Source organism: Corella eumyota, chromosome 6, assembly GCF_963082875.1.
Source record: "Corella eumyota chromosome 6, kaCorEumy4.1, whole genome shotgun sequence".
Taxonomy (NCBI): Eukaryota; Metazoa; Chordata; class Ascidiacea; order Phlebobranchia; family Corellidae; genus Corella; species Corella eumyota.
The window spans coordinates 3,560,952-3,578,330 of NC_137495.1; the positions used below are offsets into that span (position 1 = coordinate 3,560,952).

The 17,379-nt window shown below is 32.1% G+C and overlaps 4 protein-coding genes across 4 annotated transcripts; 2 read left to right on the top strand and 2 right to left on the bottom strand.

Moving 5' to 3' along the window:
* The first annotated feature begins 301 nt into the window (after window positions 1-301).
* LOC145754927 (putative pre-mRNA-splicing factor ATP-dependent RNA helicase DHX32) lies at window positions 302-5,199 on the top strand. The gene is made up of 15 exons (XM_082571096.1): window positions 302-838; window positions 1,001-1,105; window positions 1,195-1,286; window positions 1,401-1,529; window positions 1,748-1,931; window positions 2,068-2,247; window positions 2,404-2,523; window positions 2,597-2,740; window positions 2,869-3,000; window positions 3,090-3,216; window positions 3,290-3,450; window positions 3,540-3,693; window positions 3,813-4,003; window positions 4,088-4,257; window positions 4,374-5,199. Exons 1-15 carry the CDS (start codon window positions 431-433, stop codon window positions 4,801-4,803), a joined length of 2,727 nt encoding a protein of 908 aa, XP_082427222.1. The 5' UTR covers window positions 302-430; the 3' UTR covers window positions 4,804-5,199.
* Window positions 5,198-6,792, bottom strand: LOC145754928 (uncharacterized). Its single transcript, XM_082571097.1, has 5 exons — window positions 6,679-6,792; window positions 6,535-6,620; window positions 6,324-6,403; window positions 6,139-6,196; window positions 5,198-6,069 (listed from the first exon to the last, which is right to left on the bottom strand). Exons 1-5 carry the CDS (start codon window positions 6,763-6,765, stop codon window positions 5,643-5,645), a joined length of 738 nt encoding a protein of 245 aa, XP_082427223.1. The 5' UTR covers window positions 6,766-6,792; the 3' UTR covers window positions 5,198-5,642.
* Window positions 6,793-7,342: 550 nt separating this feature from the next.
* Window positions 7,343-11,480, top strand: LOC145754831 (integrator complex subunit 2-like). Its single transcript, XM_082570966.1, has 3 exons — window positions 7,343-10,474; window positions 10,583-10,796; window positions 10,883-11,480. The coding sequence occupies exons 1-3, from the start codon at window positions 7,490-7,492 to the stop codon at window positions 11,212-11,214; spliced, it is 3,531 nt and encodes a 1,176-aa protein (XP_082427092.1). The 5' UTR covers window positions 7,343-7,489; the 3' UTR covers window positions 11,215-11,480.
* Window positions 10,661-17,195, bottom strand: LOC145754832 (la-related protein 6-like). The gene is made up of 12 exons (XM_082570967.1): window positions 17,034-17,195; window positions 16,820-16,882; window positions 16,104-16,223; window positions 15,056-15,214; window positions 14,754-14,867; window positions 14,488-14,649; window positions 14,058-14,227; window positions 13,797-13,912; window positions 13,308-13,385; window positions 12,747-12,886; window positions 12,558-12,651; window positions 10,661-12,483 (listed from the first exon to the last, which is right to left on the bottom strand). The coding sequence occupies exons 1-12, from the start codon at window positions 17,130-17,132 to the stop codon at window positions 12,275-12,277; spliced, it is 1,524 nt and encodes a 507-aa protein (XP_082427093.1). The 5' UTR covers window positions 17,133-17,195; the 3' UTR covers window positions 10,661-12,274.
* Between the last annotated feature and the right edge of the window lie 184 nt (window positions 17,196-17,379).

Sequence of the window (17,379 nt, forward strand, 5' to 3'; positions counted from 1 at the left end):
GAGAACACACGATGTAACATGGCCTATGTTGGCTAATGTATATCTACTTGAACGTATAAAAGCACTTGACAAAACTGTTGTTATGTCTGTTCATATTTACCTTGTATTTAATATAATAGCTCACGGTCTTCCTTAATTGATTATTATAAGACGAAGCGATTAAGCCTACTTAAATTTTGATATTGCTTTCGCTTTCTATATTAAAAAGGAATAGAGATTATATGGTATTAGTTGCCAGGTCATATAGGTCTACGCAAAGGCCTAATAAATAAAAGTATTATTTCCATTTTTCAAGGTAGAATAGTACTTATAAACCAAGCCAACAAAGTAATTACACTGAAAAGAAGTGATAATTAGGGTTATGGCTTTGTTGTAAGGAGGTTATTGGTAATAATTGATCTATAATAATTAGCTATGCAACTTAGCCCCAATGGAATTGGAAAATAAACCTTCGACTTTGAACATCGAACAAGAGTTGTGGCTGGATAGTGACGACGACACAAGCCACGAACATGGCATATACAACCCGATTACCACACACAAAAAATACTCAGAGTCAGATAATGACGTCACGTCACTTGAAAGCGCGGAAGCACCGCTAAAAGGACTACTAAGTGACGTCATTGATGACGAAGACACGTTTTCGAATACGTCAGAGGAAAGTAACTTGGATGTGAACCCGTTTGACGGATTACCTTACACCTCTATGTATTACGATTTGCTCAGAACTCGAAAAAATTTGTTGATTTGGAAAGCGAAAGATGATTTTGTTTTGGCTGTTGACGAAAGTCCTGTTGTCTTGGTGACGGGAAGAGCAGGAAGCGGGAAAAGTACACAAGTAAATATCTTATTACATAAAAGAAATAGTTTCCCTAAACCACATGTATTACACAGACCTAATCGTTGGCGTATATAAAGAATATATAGCATGAAATACATGACGCTGTGACTACTGTTTTTTGTCTTTATATTAAGTTTTTTAATTGTTATTTTTTAACAGATTCCACAATGGTGTGTAAGGTTTGCGAACGAAGTTGATTTTCAATATGGATCAGTTGTTTGTGCCCAACCTACTTCCCTCGCAGCTATGTCGTTGGCCATTCAGGTAAACTTGTTTATTGAGCACCAATAATAATACCTGAATATTCTGTCCTTTTCACTCATATATTGACAACGTATACATACTTATTTTAGGTTTCTCAAGAAATGGATTTAACCAGTGTTGGTGCTGAAGTCGGATACAAAATCCCACAAAACGACTGCACTTCTCCTGACACAATTTTAAAGTACAACTAAAATACATGTAAAATATATCCAAGTTTGGGCCATATATACAACTTAAGTTTACAGCCAAGATAACTTTTTTAAAACGAAAATTTTAAGACTTTTCTTTTTTTTAGGTTTTGTACTTCTGATATATTGCTGAGAGAAATTGCAAAAGATCCTTTACTTCAAAGTTATTCGTTTGTAATTATAGATGAAGTACAAGAACGTACAGTTGCGACTGACATTTTATTGCCTATTCTAAAGTAAATAAACAACTTTATTTTGTAAAAAGGGCGAGAGACCACGATGTGTTTTAACTCTTTAGCTATCGTGGCACAAAAACTTTGCTTAAAAATATACAACTTGAACGTACTTATGCCGTTAAACAGTTTATTAGCTATAAATAAATTGGGCGTAATGTTTTGTTGACTTTTGTAGTGTTAACGTTACGTAAGTCCATAAATAATATTTAATTCTGTAGGATAATTCTTTTAAACCGGGATGACCTAAAAGTTGTAATAATAAGCCAACCTCACGAGATGTCAAGATTGGAAGAGTTTTTTGAGGGAGTTCCTATTGTTGACCTTTACTTTCTCGAAAAGGAAATTGTTGACGATAAAAATAAATTAGATGGTAAAGAAGAAGAAACCGAAACTTTGAAAAGGGTAATCTTATGATTGAAATAAATCATTATTTTAGATCTGTATAGTTAATTATGTATAAGTACATTTAAAACTAACATACAGAGCATTAAGTCTGCCTAATCACTGTACACCAGCTTACTTCGTTTTATTTATTTAGGAAAACGAAGAAACTGAACTGGAGAGAAGAGAAAATGTCGCTAAACAAAGAAGGGAAAGTTTGCACGTGACATACGTCGAGAGCAAAGATTGTGTCGAAAGTGTGGCAGCACTTGTCACGGAAATTCATTGCAGACAAGACATCAAGGGAGATATTCTAGTTTTTCTACCATCTTACAAAGTAAATGTTTATAATAAACATTTTTTTGTAAATAAAAAGATCCAAGACCGTCCATAAAAAGAGTTCACATCGTAATGCAATTCTAAGTTCATTCGTAATGTAATTACCACGTCGTAATATAATTCTACTGAAACTAAATACAACTTTTGACTTTAGGAAATAAATGAGGTCTGGGAGATAATCACGCGAGATGTTGCGATCAAAGCATTGCGAGGAGAAGCTGGTGAAATAGTTGTTATACCCTTGCATAAGAACTTATATTATGGTTCACAACAGGTACAAGCATACCCAGTGTATAATATTCACACACTTTAAGCAAAAAAACATAAGTTATGTTTTTCTTGTTTAGAAAGTATATGATAACATTTTGGAAGAAGCAGACACAACCAAACTAATTAAACGTCGAGTCATCCTGTCCGATGATGTTGCTGAATCATCATTTTCCATTGATGGAATTCATGTGGTTATTGATTCAGGATTACATTACGAAAAGGTAAGTTATTAAAACAGGTCAGTAAGACCAAAATTCTAATACATTGTTTATAAATTTAAATGTAACTGGTTTTGGCCTTTATAAGGTCGCGATGGTTAATGGTTTTGATATTGTTGTAATTTGTTTAGGAATTTAATAGCCGAATTCGAACCTATGCTGTAACTTTAAAACACATTCCAAAAAGCAAAGTAACGTTAAGAACAGATCGCTGCGGATTTGGTGGGCGAATATATAGACTTTACTCAGAAGAACAACTTCAAGTAAGTAAAACTGTTTAGAATATGACCAAAATATAGCTCTTATCATGATTACTTTTATGATTTTGAAATATATTGTTAAATTTGATTAGAAAATGGACGAGGTATCGAAAGCTGAGATTCAGAGATTTGAATTATCGGAACATATACTTTTAATGAAGAGATTACTTCAGCAATTAAACATGACCTTTCCACAATGTCAACTAATAGAAGGCCCAGGTGAAACTTTAAACCAAAACTACCATAAAATTTAAATTTAAATGTGAGTAACTAAATTCCTGTTTTGTGATAGACCCAGAGGCTTACATGTTAGCGTTAGAAGAATTGGATTACCACGGGGCGTTAGATGATAATGGGAATTTATCAGACCTTGGTGCAGTTATGAGTGAAATTCCATTAAGTGTCCCTAAAGCAAAAACTATTGTAGCTAGCTGCGGTGAAGACTGTACACAGGTAAAATCAAACACTCCATGTTAGCTTTGATGATCAATATTTCACTACAATTATTGGAAACCAATATTTAAAAATTGTCAACATTTTAGGAGATTCTTACGATAATCTCAATGCTTTCTTCGCAACCTATATTTGTGTATCGTCCAAAATGTGATGATGAGGTTGTGAGAAGTCAGTTTAAGTTTCGACATAACGCAGGAGAGCATTTTGCGTTACTTAACATCTACGAACGTTACATCAGATGTGAGTATTACCATTCTTTTTTTTAAGATTAGCTAATAAATTTGGCTCGGTTCTACACCTAAACTACTATTAAAACTATTAACATTTTGGCATACGTATTAATTGATTTCTTTTACTAGATAAACGATCTGAGTCTTGGTGTATTGAAAACTATATAAGTTACGATGCTATGAGAAGAGCTGAGAAAATGCGAAGCGAACTGTTAAATGTAATGGAGTCCCTCGAACTTCCAATAAGCCCGCCCGTAACTAGTCCAGATGCTTTAGAGGTTAATGTAAAAAGGGCGCTACTAGCTGGGTATTTTATGCAGGTAGATCGATTGTTTTCATATAGCCAAATATATGACAAAAGCATAAATTACAGCCGAAATGTTAATACCCGTTACATTTACCAGGTTGCCCAAGATACAGACGGCTGTGGAAATTATCATATCATTCGTGAACGTCACATGGCAAGACTTCATCCGCTTTGTAGTCTCAGATCAGACTGGGTATTGTACGACGAATTCGAATTAAGTGAGAATAATAGTTTTCTGTTCACTGTGAGCGGAGTTACAGCAGAATGGTAAGCAACATTAAATCAGTCCGGTTTAAAATACGTATATTTAAACAATACATAAGGGGCAGTTTTTCTTTAATAAGGCCAAGACCATCCAAATGTATAATAATTAATCTTTACAGGATTGCAGAAACCGTCCCGCAAAGTTACCTCTCCAATTTACCCGAGAGTGAATGTCGTGACTACTTATCCACTTTGAGTAGGAAATACAACAAGGAAGAAATAAACACATCCAGAGAATCAATGAACTTTGTTCCACCTACCAATAACGTTATACTAAAACGAACAGATCGCAACCATAGATATGATGACGAAAACTTAACCCCGTCTTGTAGTATTAGCACGCATAATAATTCGCAAATATACAGAGAACCCGAATTTCGCGAAAACTCCTACCGAAAATATCGCCGCAATTCTGACGACACGCAAAACCCGGATGACACTGACGTCATTACACAAACAGTGCGTGACGTAGCTTATGTTTATAATAAGGCATCCGATTACGTAAAAGATCAAGTCGCGGACGAACAATCCCAATGTTCGATTCAGTAAATTATTGATTATGACGTCACCTGAATTGTTACGTTTTATAAATCGAAAAATTATGTGTTTTTTTATTTAAATTACCTATGATTTCACCATTTATGTTTATTATGACCTACATACCTATATACTCGTATGATAATCACGTGTACGTACTGTAATATTTCTTCATTAAACCTTACTGTGAATAACTGATATCGTACTTGCGACTTAAAATGCTTAATTTTAAAATATGTTTAATTTCGCTTGGTGGCTATTATTGTAGTGTTTAGGTAACAAAAGTGCAATCTATTTATTGTGTGTTTATGCTGTAATCCAAATAGTGCTTAGTTGCGATTCGATTTTATCCAATCTATTTATTAATTTAAATGTTTGTTTATTTATTAATAAAAATTGGACATTCTTTGTCGTATTTTAATTTAGTTGTACAGCTGATTTTTAAAAAAGAAAGCTATAAAATACAGGGGATACGTAAACTTAGTAATAAAAAAAAATATGTTCAAAATAAACACATTAAACCAATTAATGATTAACCCTTACAAATAAAGTCTGATAATAAAAAGTTGAACAATAATTTCATGATGTTGCGCCATATATGTAGCCATGTAATATTAACCAGTATTTACACAAACTGGTTTTAAAATGTTTTTTCTCATTATGTTGAGAACAAACGAAACACATAAATCACTTTTACAAAATTATGACCCTGTTTTAAACAACAACAATTAACTCGTTTTCCAATTTAAAAGAAGAAATTCTAATCTTTTATATACATGTATAGGAAAATTAGTTTAATTTTAAGTTTGTTGAAATATTGCACAAAATTTTACGCCTTAAAATATTTGTAATTACAAAGTTTCTGGGGGATTTGGGGGGTGGGTGCTACTTTTCTGCGTTTTAGGGATATATACAGTGGTCGATGTGGTGCTTTTACCTTCAGTGAACATTCGCGTGGCTAATGACGTCAACGAACTTGATGACGTCATGTTGGTGGGTTGTCTGGTCGTCGTATAAAAAACATCTTGAGTGGTGATTCCTTTGCGGTTTAAGCCGATATAGTAACCCATCATAAGGCCAAGAACAAGAGCAACGATTATGATAATAAAATACCGAATACAAGAACAAAAACAGGAAGAATTTGACTTGTAAGGCTGATCCCCTGTTTTGAGAGTGCCTCTAAATTCCATCGGGCCATCAAAGCTGGCTAAATCTAGTTCGTCTTCGTCCATTATTTTAAAGCGAGAGGAGCAGTGCTCGGGTAAGTAGGCTGTATAACTAAAACCGTAACATGATATTTTTATAAAAGTTTTTTGGGACAAAAAAATTATAGCCCATTCAAAATACCTGTTTTGTTTTTGTAGTTGACTAACTTGCTTGTCGTTAGCTGTTGCATTATCGTTTACTGTAATACAAATGTAAGTTACATTTTGACTAAAAATTTCTAAATTAGAATTCTAAAAGTTTTTAATTACCTGCTGTAAAGTTTCTAATTACCTAAAATTCTAAATCTCCTAAAAGTTTTTAATTACCTGCTGTGTCTTGTTTTGAATGTAGAGTTAAATCCTCGTCCTCGGAAAAGGACTGATTGGAAAGGCCGTCGCCAGAAAATCTGCGTTAATAAAAATTTGTTAAAATCTTGGCCTTAATTCGAAATCTGTGTGTAATGATAAAACAAGTTATCAATTGCCATAAAAATGGTTAATATTAGGCAATCTTTGGTTATAGATATAGAATTAGAACCTTTGTGAATTTCCCTTTTCATCAGTAAATTGTATCCAGTTATCACTATGATGTCTATAACGTTGTTCATCAGAATTCTCTTCGTTCTAAACAAAGATTAAAATTTAAAAAAAAGCTAAAGGCTAAATTTAAGAAATAATTTACCTCTTGTTCTGAATCTGCAACATAGTCAAAATTGTCGTCATTTTGCATTTCCCAATCCAGAAACTTGGAATCTTTATCATATTCCATTTTAAAATTCTTTTATACTTTAAAAACAATTATCTTCAAAAAATAGGAATTCTTAAAAACTTCTCTTTTACTGATTTCAATTGACTAAATCGTACGCCCAATACTAGCTTTAGGTTTAAGCTAAGTGATATTATTTTTTACAATACGTTGTTAACCCCCATGAGAGTATATTAACATTGGTTAAACAGTAACAAAATCGTCATAAAAATAACAAAATGGGCTCGTATTGTAATCTCTGTGGTGTAGGCAAACAAAAAGGAAATACCGTTCAAACAAAAGAATGTTCTTGTTTATTAAAATTGCCTCGTAACATCAGTAAATTTACTGATGGTTATTGAGAAATGGAATTAACTAATACATTTTTTTTTACTTTCAAGCCCAAAATTCATTAATTCCGTAAAACAAAACTGATTTTAAAATAATTTAAGCACAATAAACGCTAAATGTAGCCTGAATTTTACAGATAAAATAAGTATTTGTAATCGCTCACGCGAGGACAAAACATAAAACTACCAGTGCGTCACGAAAGTTGATTCCTATCCATATGCAGCATGGTGTTTATGTTTACTTTTTTAACGTTAAGTTAACGTAATTTTAAAACAGGAGTTTTAGGTTGTATTAGTTAAAATGAATCACAAAATTTTACCAAAAATTGTGTAAATAAACCCTGTATCATTTCTTAAAACTATAAGCTACGTTAGGTGTGTGGGATTGATTTCTAACGATGATTATGAACGAGGTATTAAGTTCGAAAGTTTTTCAACTTATTTCCAAGCTTAACATAACAGGATTGCTACAAACGTCTGAAGAAGAAATAAGACCGATTCTACCATGCCTTGTTCGTATGTCGTTGTGTAATTCACTGGATACAAGTGTAGAATGGGAGGAAAAACGAAAACAATTGCTGCTTATACTTTCAGGAATTGACGAAGTTAACGACATCATTTCATTGCTATCAGTTGATTTTCGTGAATTACAAGACGATGCAAAGAAGGAGCAAAAGACTAGGCTTAAACTTGGTGAGAATACAAACACTGAAAGTTTTTTGGTTGCTGGGCTAAAAAATCAAGGAGTTCTACTCGAATTCGAGCGCAGTATTCCATCTCGTAGATTTAGAATTTTACTCTCAGAACTTATGCCTGTGATCATGCAAATTGAAAATAATGAATATCCCAAAGCTGTTAAAGAATCTGAGCTTTTTGATTGCGATGTTTTCCTTGAAATTGTGACAGACACTCTCTGTATTTTATGTTCAGAATTACCTGATCTTGTGAATGTTAACTCAGTTGCAGAAGCCTTTGTATATTTCCCTAATTCTGAGTTAGTTATTTGCAAACTAGTTGCCAATAATTCAGAATCATTTTTACCTGTTTGCTACCGCTTGCTGGGCATTAGTCAAGATGGATCAAGCAACCCGGGACAAGATAAAAATAGTGGTTTTGATGATAACCTAAGATGTAATGTGCTGGTGGCTCTATGTGAAGTAAATCCACAAGCATTACTTACCATAAGGAATCTTTGTGTTCAACATTGCCAATTGCCAGAACTGGCAGTGAGACTTACACTCATACAATACCAAAGCAATGATCCCCAGTTTAGTACCTATAAATCTATTAGTAAACTTGTGTCATTTGTGAGTGGGCTACTTTTGGGAAATGATGCAAAAGTTAGATCGTGGTTTGCATCTTACATTAGGCAAGCCAAGGGTAATACTGAGAACCAATTTCGAACAGAACTTTCCAAACAATTACAATCTGTCTTAGATGGGGCTTCGATGAATAAAGAAAACAACTCTTCAAATGCAATGGAAGTAGATAATGAGAATTCAGCAGAGATGTATCTTTTGCTGGATGAAGACTGTCTTCAAGCAGCTGCTTTGTTAAGATTGTATTGTGCTTTAAAGGCTATTACTGGGATCAAATTCACCCCAGACGAGTCAAAAATGCTTTTAAGTTTAATCACATGCTTTCCACCTTTAAGTCCAGGTGGCATTCGTTTTGTTTCGTTAGCATTAAGTATGTTGATTGCATGTCCAGCCCTTTTAACTGATGACACACAAGAAAAAAAGGTTGTGAGCTGGGTCAAATGGCTTGCTAGTAGGTCAACTGAGATGGAGTTGGTCGGACCCAAGGGCTGTTCATTTGCAGAACAATTGTTGTTAACGGCTATACATTTACATGGTGATCGACAGTCTGCTGCTATTCGCTTAGCTTGTTCTTCTTTAGGAATGAGAATTAAAGTAAGTTCATCATCCCTTAGTAAAATAAAACATATTTTTACTGAAGAAGTTTTCCCAACTGAGGTTATTGCTATGCATACAACAAAGGTGCCAGTTACTAAAAACCTAAACTCAACAATGACAGGTTATTTACCCGTGCACTGCGTTTATCAGCTTCTAAAAAACCGGGCATTTTCACAGGGGCGTGTATCTGTACATAACTGGATCTACAAACAAATATGTTCTTCTATTAGTCCTCTACATCCACAACTGCAACCATTATTAGTACAATATGTTAACACAATAGTTACACCTATGTCCAAAGGCCATCTTGTCCAACGAGCCAGTATTATAAATGACCCACTGACTGAAGAACAAGTTATCAGCATTTACGAAGACAAAATTGATGTTTTAAACAAACTTACATCACAAGTTTTAATGCTGTATTATGTATTGCTTTACGAAGATTCAATACTGAACAACATGAAAGCTTTAGCACAGTTACCCAATCGGCCAAAGCGATACGGTGCTGGCTTAATTAATAAAATTCCTGTCAAACTGCTCCTTTACAAATGCCAGCAACAACCAAAGGCTTGCCAAGGGCTATACCCAGCTTTACTTGGACTTCTCACAACACATTTGCCACATCTCTGCCTTGTTGAAGATTTCATGCAGGACTTAGACATCTTGTCGGCATCAACAGCACTTACAAAACCTAGTAAAATTCATAAACAAGTTAACAAGAAATTGAATTTTAATCCTAATCAGTTGTATGAAGGTTTAAGAAGAGCAGTGGTTAATCCCGCTCCTGCTCTTATGCATTTAAGAACACTTTCCCATCCAAGTATCAATGCCGATGACATCGTCGAATTTGTTGATGCCTTGACATCAGGATTGACCTTTCTTCTGGAGGAGAAAATTTCTAGAAGAGTTCATCAGGAAGCACAGAAATTATGGTACAAGTTTAACTCAGTTGTGCCTAGAAAATTATGGGTGACAACAATTAATTCAATTCAACCACAATGTGGTAAAATTTCAACCAACCAAATCTCATTTGACAATTTGGTTGACAATCCATTACTCGTTTTGAACATTGACAACAGAGTTTTTAAATGCCCTGAATTATTATCAGTGGTTTTGCGAATACTCTCTGCTTGCTTATCAGCATCCAAGTCCATGGCTTCAACTTTAATTAAGGGTCATCCAACACTTGATAATAAAGCAAACCCATCAGCCAGATCGACTAGTCCTATTGGTAATAGCAATGCACCTGTAACCGAAGCAGAAAAAGAGGAATTAAAAGGAGCATTTATTGCCACACAAAGTTGTGCAGTGATTCAGATGCTGTTGGAAGTTTGTATGCCGACTGGTGGGGAGAAAGAAACGGGAAATTTATTGACTTATGTGAGGGAGGTGCAGTGCCTCGTGTGTTCACATCTGCATCAAATGTTTATTGAGGACCCAAATGTGGCAAAGCTAGTTCATTTTCAGGTACCCCAAAATAAGTATGAAAAAAATTAGTGTCCATTTTTAAAAAAAATTTTACATACTTTTTTCATCTGTTATAACCTTTACTAAAAAAAGGTATTTTATTTTTAGGGGTATCAAAAGGAGTTAGTATCCGTTTTAGTAGCTGGTGTTCCTTCGATGCACATTTGTTTAGATTTTGTGCCAGAGTTGCTACAACAACCACAACCGAATAAACAACTGTTTGCACTCGAACTTGCCTCCCAACTTTGCTGCCAATATAAACTTCCAAAGTCACTGTCAATAGCCAAACTATGCGTTAACGTGATTTCAACTTCAGTGACAGGTAAAATAAATATGCCGATAACATTCTGGATCTAGTAATCAAATAAAGTTATTATTATTATTTTAATATAAATTTTTTCTTATTAGTGATTACTCTTCAAAATCGCTGTTCCTTTTTCCTGGAGGCTATCACAGCATTACCAAATTTTGCCAAAACCTTTCCTCCTCTTGTCAGCGATTGTGTCCGAATTCTGCTGCAATTAGGTCGCATCTCCCATGCTTATATTTCATCAAGACACTCGCATGTATCCGTGGACTGCTTGACATCACACGACGACTGGTCACATGATAAAAACGAAGATTTTTTAAAGAATGTGAATCTAACTGCTACTATGGATCCTCATGTTCTGTTGTATGCAAATGTGAGAAAAACTTTTCATGAAATTGTGAAAAACTCAGCAGCTGGATTTAAACCCTAAAAAAAATTATTGTGTTAATATCAATTCAAAAAGCTGAATAAAAGACAAAAAGAAATGCACTCACCCTTTTCTAGAATTAATTTTGTGCTACTTAATAAAACTAAAATAAAAAACTGAAAATAGTTTCAATAAACTGTTAAATAACTGAAGAAAAAAAAGTATTTTCAATAAGAGTTTTTGTAATGAAACGAACATATACAATATACTGATCACTTGACCAAATCACAATTTTTAAAACAACAAACACCTCCCTTTAAATAAGAAAAGCAAACAAAGTTCAATCACAATAATGAGAAATGTGTTTGGAATGCATAGGCAAGTATACAGTACCAACACTTTTAACTACTGTTACCACGGGGCATTCATTGCCAAATTGCTAAAGCCATATAAAAGTTTATGGCTTAGCATGGAAAATATCATTAGTATTGTATGATATGGTGTTAAAAATCAGGCAGTGAAAAATATTTTAGGTATAAATTGTGTATTATTTAGCATGGCAATTAGCCTGTAATTATATCAGCTATGCTTTTATATATTATTTGAGGCTTAGAAAAACTAAGTACCAAAAAAAAAAACTAAGTTAAAAGGATGTACAAAAATATTTTTAAACTTAAACACTTATGAGAAAATATTTTATTAATTAGGTTGCAAATATAATAAACATTTAATTATAAATAAAGCAAAAAACATCACCTATGTTGATAAAAGGGAAGCAATTAGTAGCTCAAGAAAAAACAACGCAAAAAATGAAGACAATTATATTTATTTGGAAACAAAAATACCAACCAACTATTAGTGACTAAAAATACTCACCATAGAGAAATACCTTTAACCAAGTAATACTCTACAACCCAAACAGCAACAGTTTGTTTAACAAACATCCACGACTTTTGCAACATTAGTTTACACTTTAACAAACCACAATACACATTTAAACCAGAAGTCAACCAAGAATATTAACAGTAGTCCATTGTTAATTCAAGCATAAGCCTTTTTTAAATGCCTAAACCGCTCTTTATTTTAATATAAAACTAATACAGGAAATAAGTTAAAGTAAATATTAATTGATGATGGTCATCTCGTCAAGCTCTTTTTTAAAACCCTCCAACATCTTAACTCCCTTGACCAGGCGACGCAGTGAAACGTCGAACCCCCTTGCTCCTTGGTTTGGGGGTCCTCGAGGTAATCTGATTACCCCGACTGGAACCCCATCTTGAAACTTTCTGCCCATCAGGGGGCTAGACCCAGGGGTGCTTGAAGGAGAATTACCTAAGTGAAACACAATACTATAAAAAAATGGGCACAAAATTTAAGAAAAAAAATAACGGAAGACATTTTTTTACCTTGTGAAGCAACATATTGTCGTTTTCTTTGTAACCAGGGGCTTGAACCTCCAGAAGGTGAAACTGATTTGGTTGCACTGTCACCTGGACTTAACTTTAAATAAAGATGTTAAAGTTACAGTTAAGTTTGCATGGCCTTGTAAAAATAGCATTAATCCTAAAAAATAAATCACAGAAAAATGAACTCACCAAGTTTGAAGTGATAGCCAAAGGTGAAGTTTGGTGAGTAGAATGCTTGTTGTTGTGTTGTTTTCTACCTGACATCGGGCTTCCTCTGGGGCTAGATTCTGGGGTGCTTTCCCTACTTATTTTACGACCCCATGCATTACCTGCGTAAGTTAAATATTGTATTTTTAGATGAAATCCTGAAACTGCACTAATTTTTAAAAATAAAAAGTGACCAATTTAAGATTAATTATTAGAAACTTTGAAGTAAAATCGATTTGAAGATTTCCCTAATATCACGTATAACCACTTAAGTAGTTAGTTGATAGCTTGTATATTACATCACACTTTAAAGCACTTAAACTGTATGACACAGGATAACTTACACACACTAAAGATTTATAAGTGCCTACACTTGACAGTCATAAAAGTTTATGACTGCCGGCAGTTACTGAAGTAATAAACATATAAGATGAACTTTACTAAATTTACGACTTTGGTAAACCTGCAGGTCACATAAAAATAGCCCAAACTGTTTCTTTATTTTGTTTTAAAACTTCAAGTTTATGCTAATGAAAAAACTACCTGAATTTGGTGTAGTGTGGTTTGATCCTGGAATATTTCTTCTGGGTAACACTGGACTTCCTTTTGGACTTTTACCATCTAAAAATAATCACGTTATTAATGTAAAATTAAGTTTGGTTAGTATTGAGCTAAATATAGCAGTGTGAAAGTAAAGTTATTACATAGTACCAGTGATATACAAAATAAAAATAACATCTGAAAGTGTTTGATGATATTTAATTTAGCCTTAAGCAATAGGTAATCATAAATTAAATTTTATAAGCCACATTGTTTTTATAAACTTTGAAGTTTTGTACCTTGAAATATTAAAGTCACTTAAAATTCTTAACCAAAAAAAAAACAATATTATGTAGCCTACTTAGAATGAAATTTATAATAAATATAATATTAAAACATACTTAAAAAAAGCATTCAATACAACAATATAACCAGGAATTAATTAACATTAAGAAAATGATTACAAAATTTAATCTTCGAAGATCATCTTACCTCTTACAGGACTTCCATCCCTGCTTCCTTGAGGACTTATAAAAGGAGAAGTGTTTCTTCCGATGCCGTTCCTACCATTCAACTTTCTCATCATCATTGGACTGTTTTCACGAGAGCTGTAGAACAATAATACATTGTTATTTCCTGCCAATTGTAGAGTCCGATTTTTTTAATTTAAAACAGTTTTTAAAGGGATAAACGTTAAACAAAAGTAATTTTTAAAAACCAAACAACTTGTTAACTTTTACACACTAAACCTACCTAAAGTATGGAGATGCAGAATCCTCCGAGCTATCATAACCTAGTCCATCTTTTTGTCTCCCAAAACCTTTCAAAACATGTTTCCTTGGGTTTCGACCTGATCCCAATAAACTGTACATTTCTGGTTTGTTATCTTCTCTTGCCATCTTGGATAGAGACTTGTAAGCATTCTGTGAATAATATTTTAAGCATAATATTAAATAGAGTAGGGGTGGGTATAACATATAAATTTTTATGATAACAAAAAAGTAACAAGTCTAAGAAATTAAACAGAAACGAGCTGCTACTACTTACATTTTAAAATAATCTATTATTTATATTTAATAAGGTTTTGCAATATTGATTACAGCCATGCCAATTAAAACATAATAGCAAGGTAAGAGCACATAGTAATTACATGTTTCTTGCAAAGAGTAAAAAGAATATTAACCTGTGCTGCTTCCGTGCTTTCAAATTCAATAACAACACACATCTGTATACCAAGTTCTGGATGTTTGGTCAAATGGTTCCTAAGATCGGGTGGGATATCTTTTCCAGGTTTGATTATTCGAACGGTTGTCATTTCACCAAACTCATGAAATTGTTCAGATATCTAAAAAATTATTTTATAATAAATACGAGTTAAAGACCAAAAATTCTAAAAATAAAAAAAAGTATATAATTTATTAAACAATTTAAAATTAGTTATTTTCGTACCTCCTCCATTGTTGGATCTTTGGAATTATCTGGAAGCTTATAAAGCAGAGTTTTTATGGAAGTTGTAGGAAGATCGATCTCGGGTAGAGGATCCTTTCTTCTCACTTTTGTTCCCTGGATACAAAAAAGTTAAAATCCATTAGACATATATACTTGATAAATTAAATAAGCTCAATAATGTATATGATTTTCTCATAGAATTCAACAATAAACTTTTCAAGTTGTATTTATGGGTTTAAATTAATATGTAATAAAAAACAGAAATACATAACGTTTTATTTCTATTTCAGTCCCAAACTTACCGGTTTATTCAAAATAAATTTATCAGAATTTGACAAACAAAAAGCTGTAATTTTCCAGTCAGATCGCGAAAGATTTTTCAACTTTTTAAAACTTGTTAAAAGTTTTACGGAGACGTAACCAAGCTTATTTCTCTTGACATGTTTCAGCAAAAATTTATCCTGAAAATAATAAAATATTTAAAAAATTAAATTCCAAAATAAAAAAGTAACTAGAAGTTAGTTAACAGTAAAATTGCACTGGTAGTTAGAGTGGAAAACTATATATCTATATATAAACAAACAGGAATATATATTATAGGTGTATATTATTAAAAAGGACTACCAGTGTAGTAATTATATAAACAAATCTATAGCCGGCTTGCTGTGAATTATTAATCCTTTTAACAGAGCATAATTTAGCAATTCTAAGGAAGGGGTTATTAATAATTAATTAAGTAGATATTGGAAATATGTGTGTTGGATTTAAAAAAAAAATGGTTGAAAATTAAAAGTAAATTAAGCTGACTCATCATAATATCACATGTTATTGAATAATAAAATCGCTTTTTTTAATGGAAAGTAAAAGTCGTTTAAACACCGGAAGCTGAAACTATAATCTTTTTAGCACATCCTGTAAGTATTATTAAGTAATAGTGATGTAGAATAATTTTATATATAGGCCTATTATTTAACATAAAATCATATTGTTATTATTGCCTATGACGAAACCTTAATCAAACCGTAAAATATATATATTTAGGGACAATAAACAAATTTTGAAAATTAACACATGGACATTTACGTCAAATAGGATCCTTTACTACACTCGACACACTTATTTTTAAGTCCTAAATACACATATGATAACTTAGATGACGTCAAACAAAAAGTGTTAGATGACTTAGTCTATTTCTGGTTACTTTTATAGTGATCTTGTAAATTTTTATAAACTTTATCATAACTTTAAAATTTTTTTAAACAAATATGTGAAAAATTTTAGAATCTGACCCAATTCAATGTTACTTATCAAATTTTGAAAAACAAAAATTGTTTACAAAGATCAACACACCTTCACTAAATTTTCATCGGAGAAATAATGTTCGAGAAGGGTTCTGATTTTAGTCTCAAGTTCAGTGGATGGTGGTTTCCAAGTTGGATCATCTTTCAACATGTCCAAAAAGTCAACGGCCTAAAAATTTAAATTTTTTATTAATTAAAATGGAAAAAAATTGTGTTAAATTTTTGATCAAATATATCCAATTAAAAACCTAGCTCAATTTTTAATTATAATGTAATATTGATTTTTACTATGCTAATTGGAAAGGTAATTAAATGGTGGATAACGTATTGTATTATTCCATTACTTCACTAAGGTATGTGTATTATAATTGGTAGTAGTAAACGCATTTTACCTTTATGACAGAATATTAATTTTTATATTTTGTCACAGCTATACCTTTTATGTAACTTCCTTTACAGCATTATTTAAAACAGGGGTAAAAATACGCAAACAAAGCAATTAATTAATTGATGTTTAAGCAATAAACAAAAGGCTTTAAAAACATAACGGTACTAAAAGATTAATGACAAATTAATAGCCAATCACATAACAAGTAAACAACAACTTATTTTCTGTAATAAAAATTAAACAACTTCACGACATATATATTATATATATGTATAATATATATATATATACACATTTATGTAAATTACATCAAAAATTAAAATTAAATTACTTAATAGCCTATAATTTGAATTAGGAAAAACAAAAGTTTTACTTACATCTTCATCTTCACCAGCACTACTCACAGGAGTTTCATTCAACTCATTCTGTAGTTTCAATACCTACAAAAACACAAAATTGTTTAACAAAAAATATCTTTAAAAGCTATATAATAGCCAATACATTTAAACTGTTTTTATAATCTGCTATTATTATAAAATACTCTTCTTGTACATACATTGTTTTTAATTTAAATTAATCATTTAAACTTACTGGTGTAACTTTAACAATAGGAACTTCAGAAATTTCAGATTCTGTTGAATTATTGTTGTTGGTAGCCTGCTGTGCTTCTGCAATATTTTCTTTTTCCATGTTTATATATTAATGTTAACTTATCTAATTTAGAAGCAAACACCCTAATACCAAATGGTCTAGTTTGCTATAAAACAAAATATTATTAGGCCTTATTTTAACTCGTCTGCTCATTACTTATTTATATTTATACATTAAAAAAAAATTAGCATACTCTAGTACTAAGTGATAACAGAATATAGTTACTACGTATGCATATATTTTACAGTTATTAAATATAAAAAAATATTCAAGAAATGACTAACAA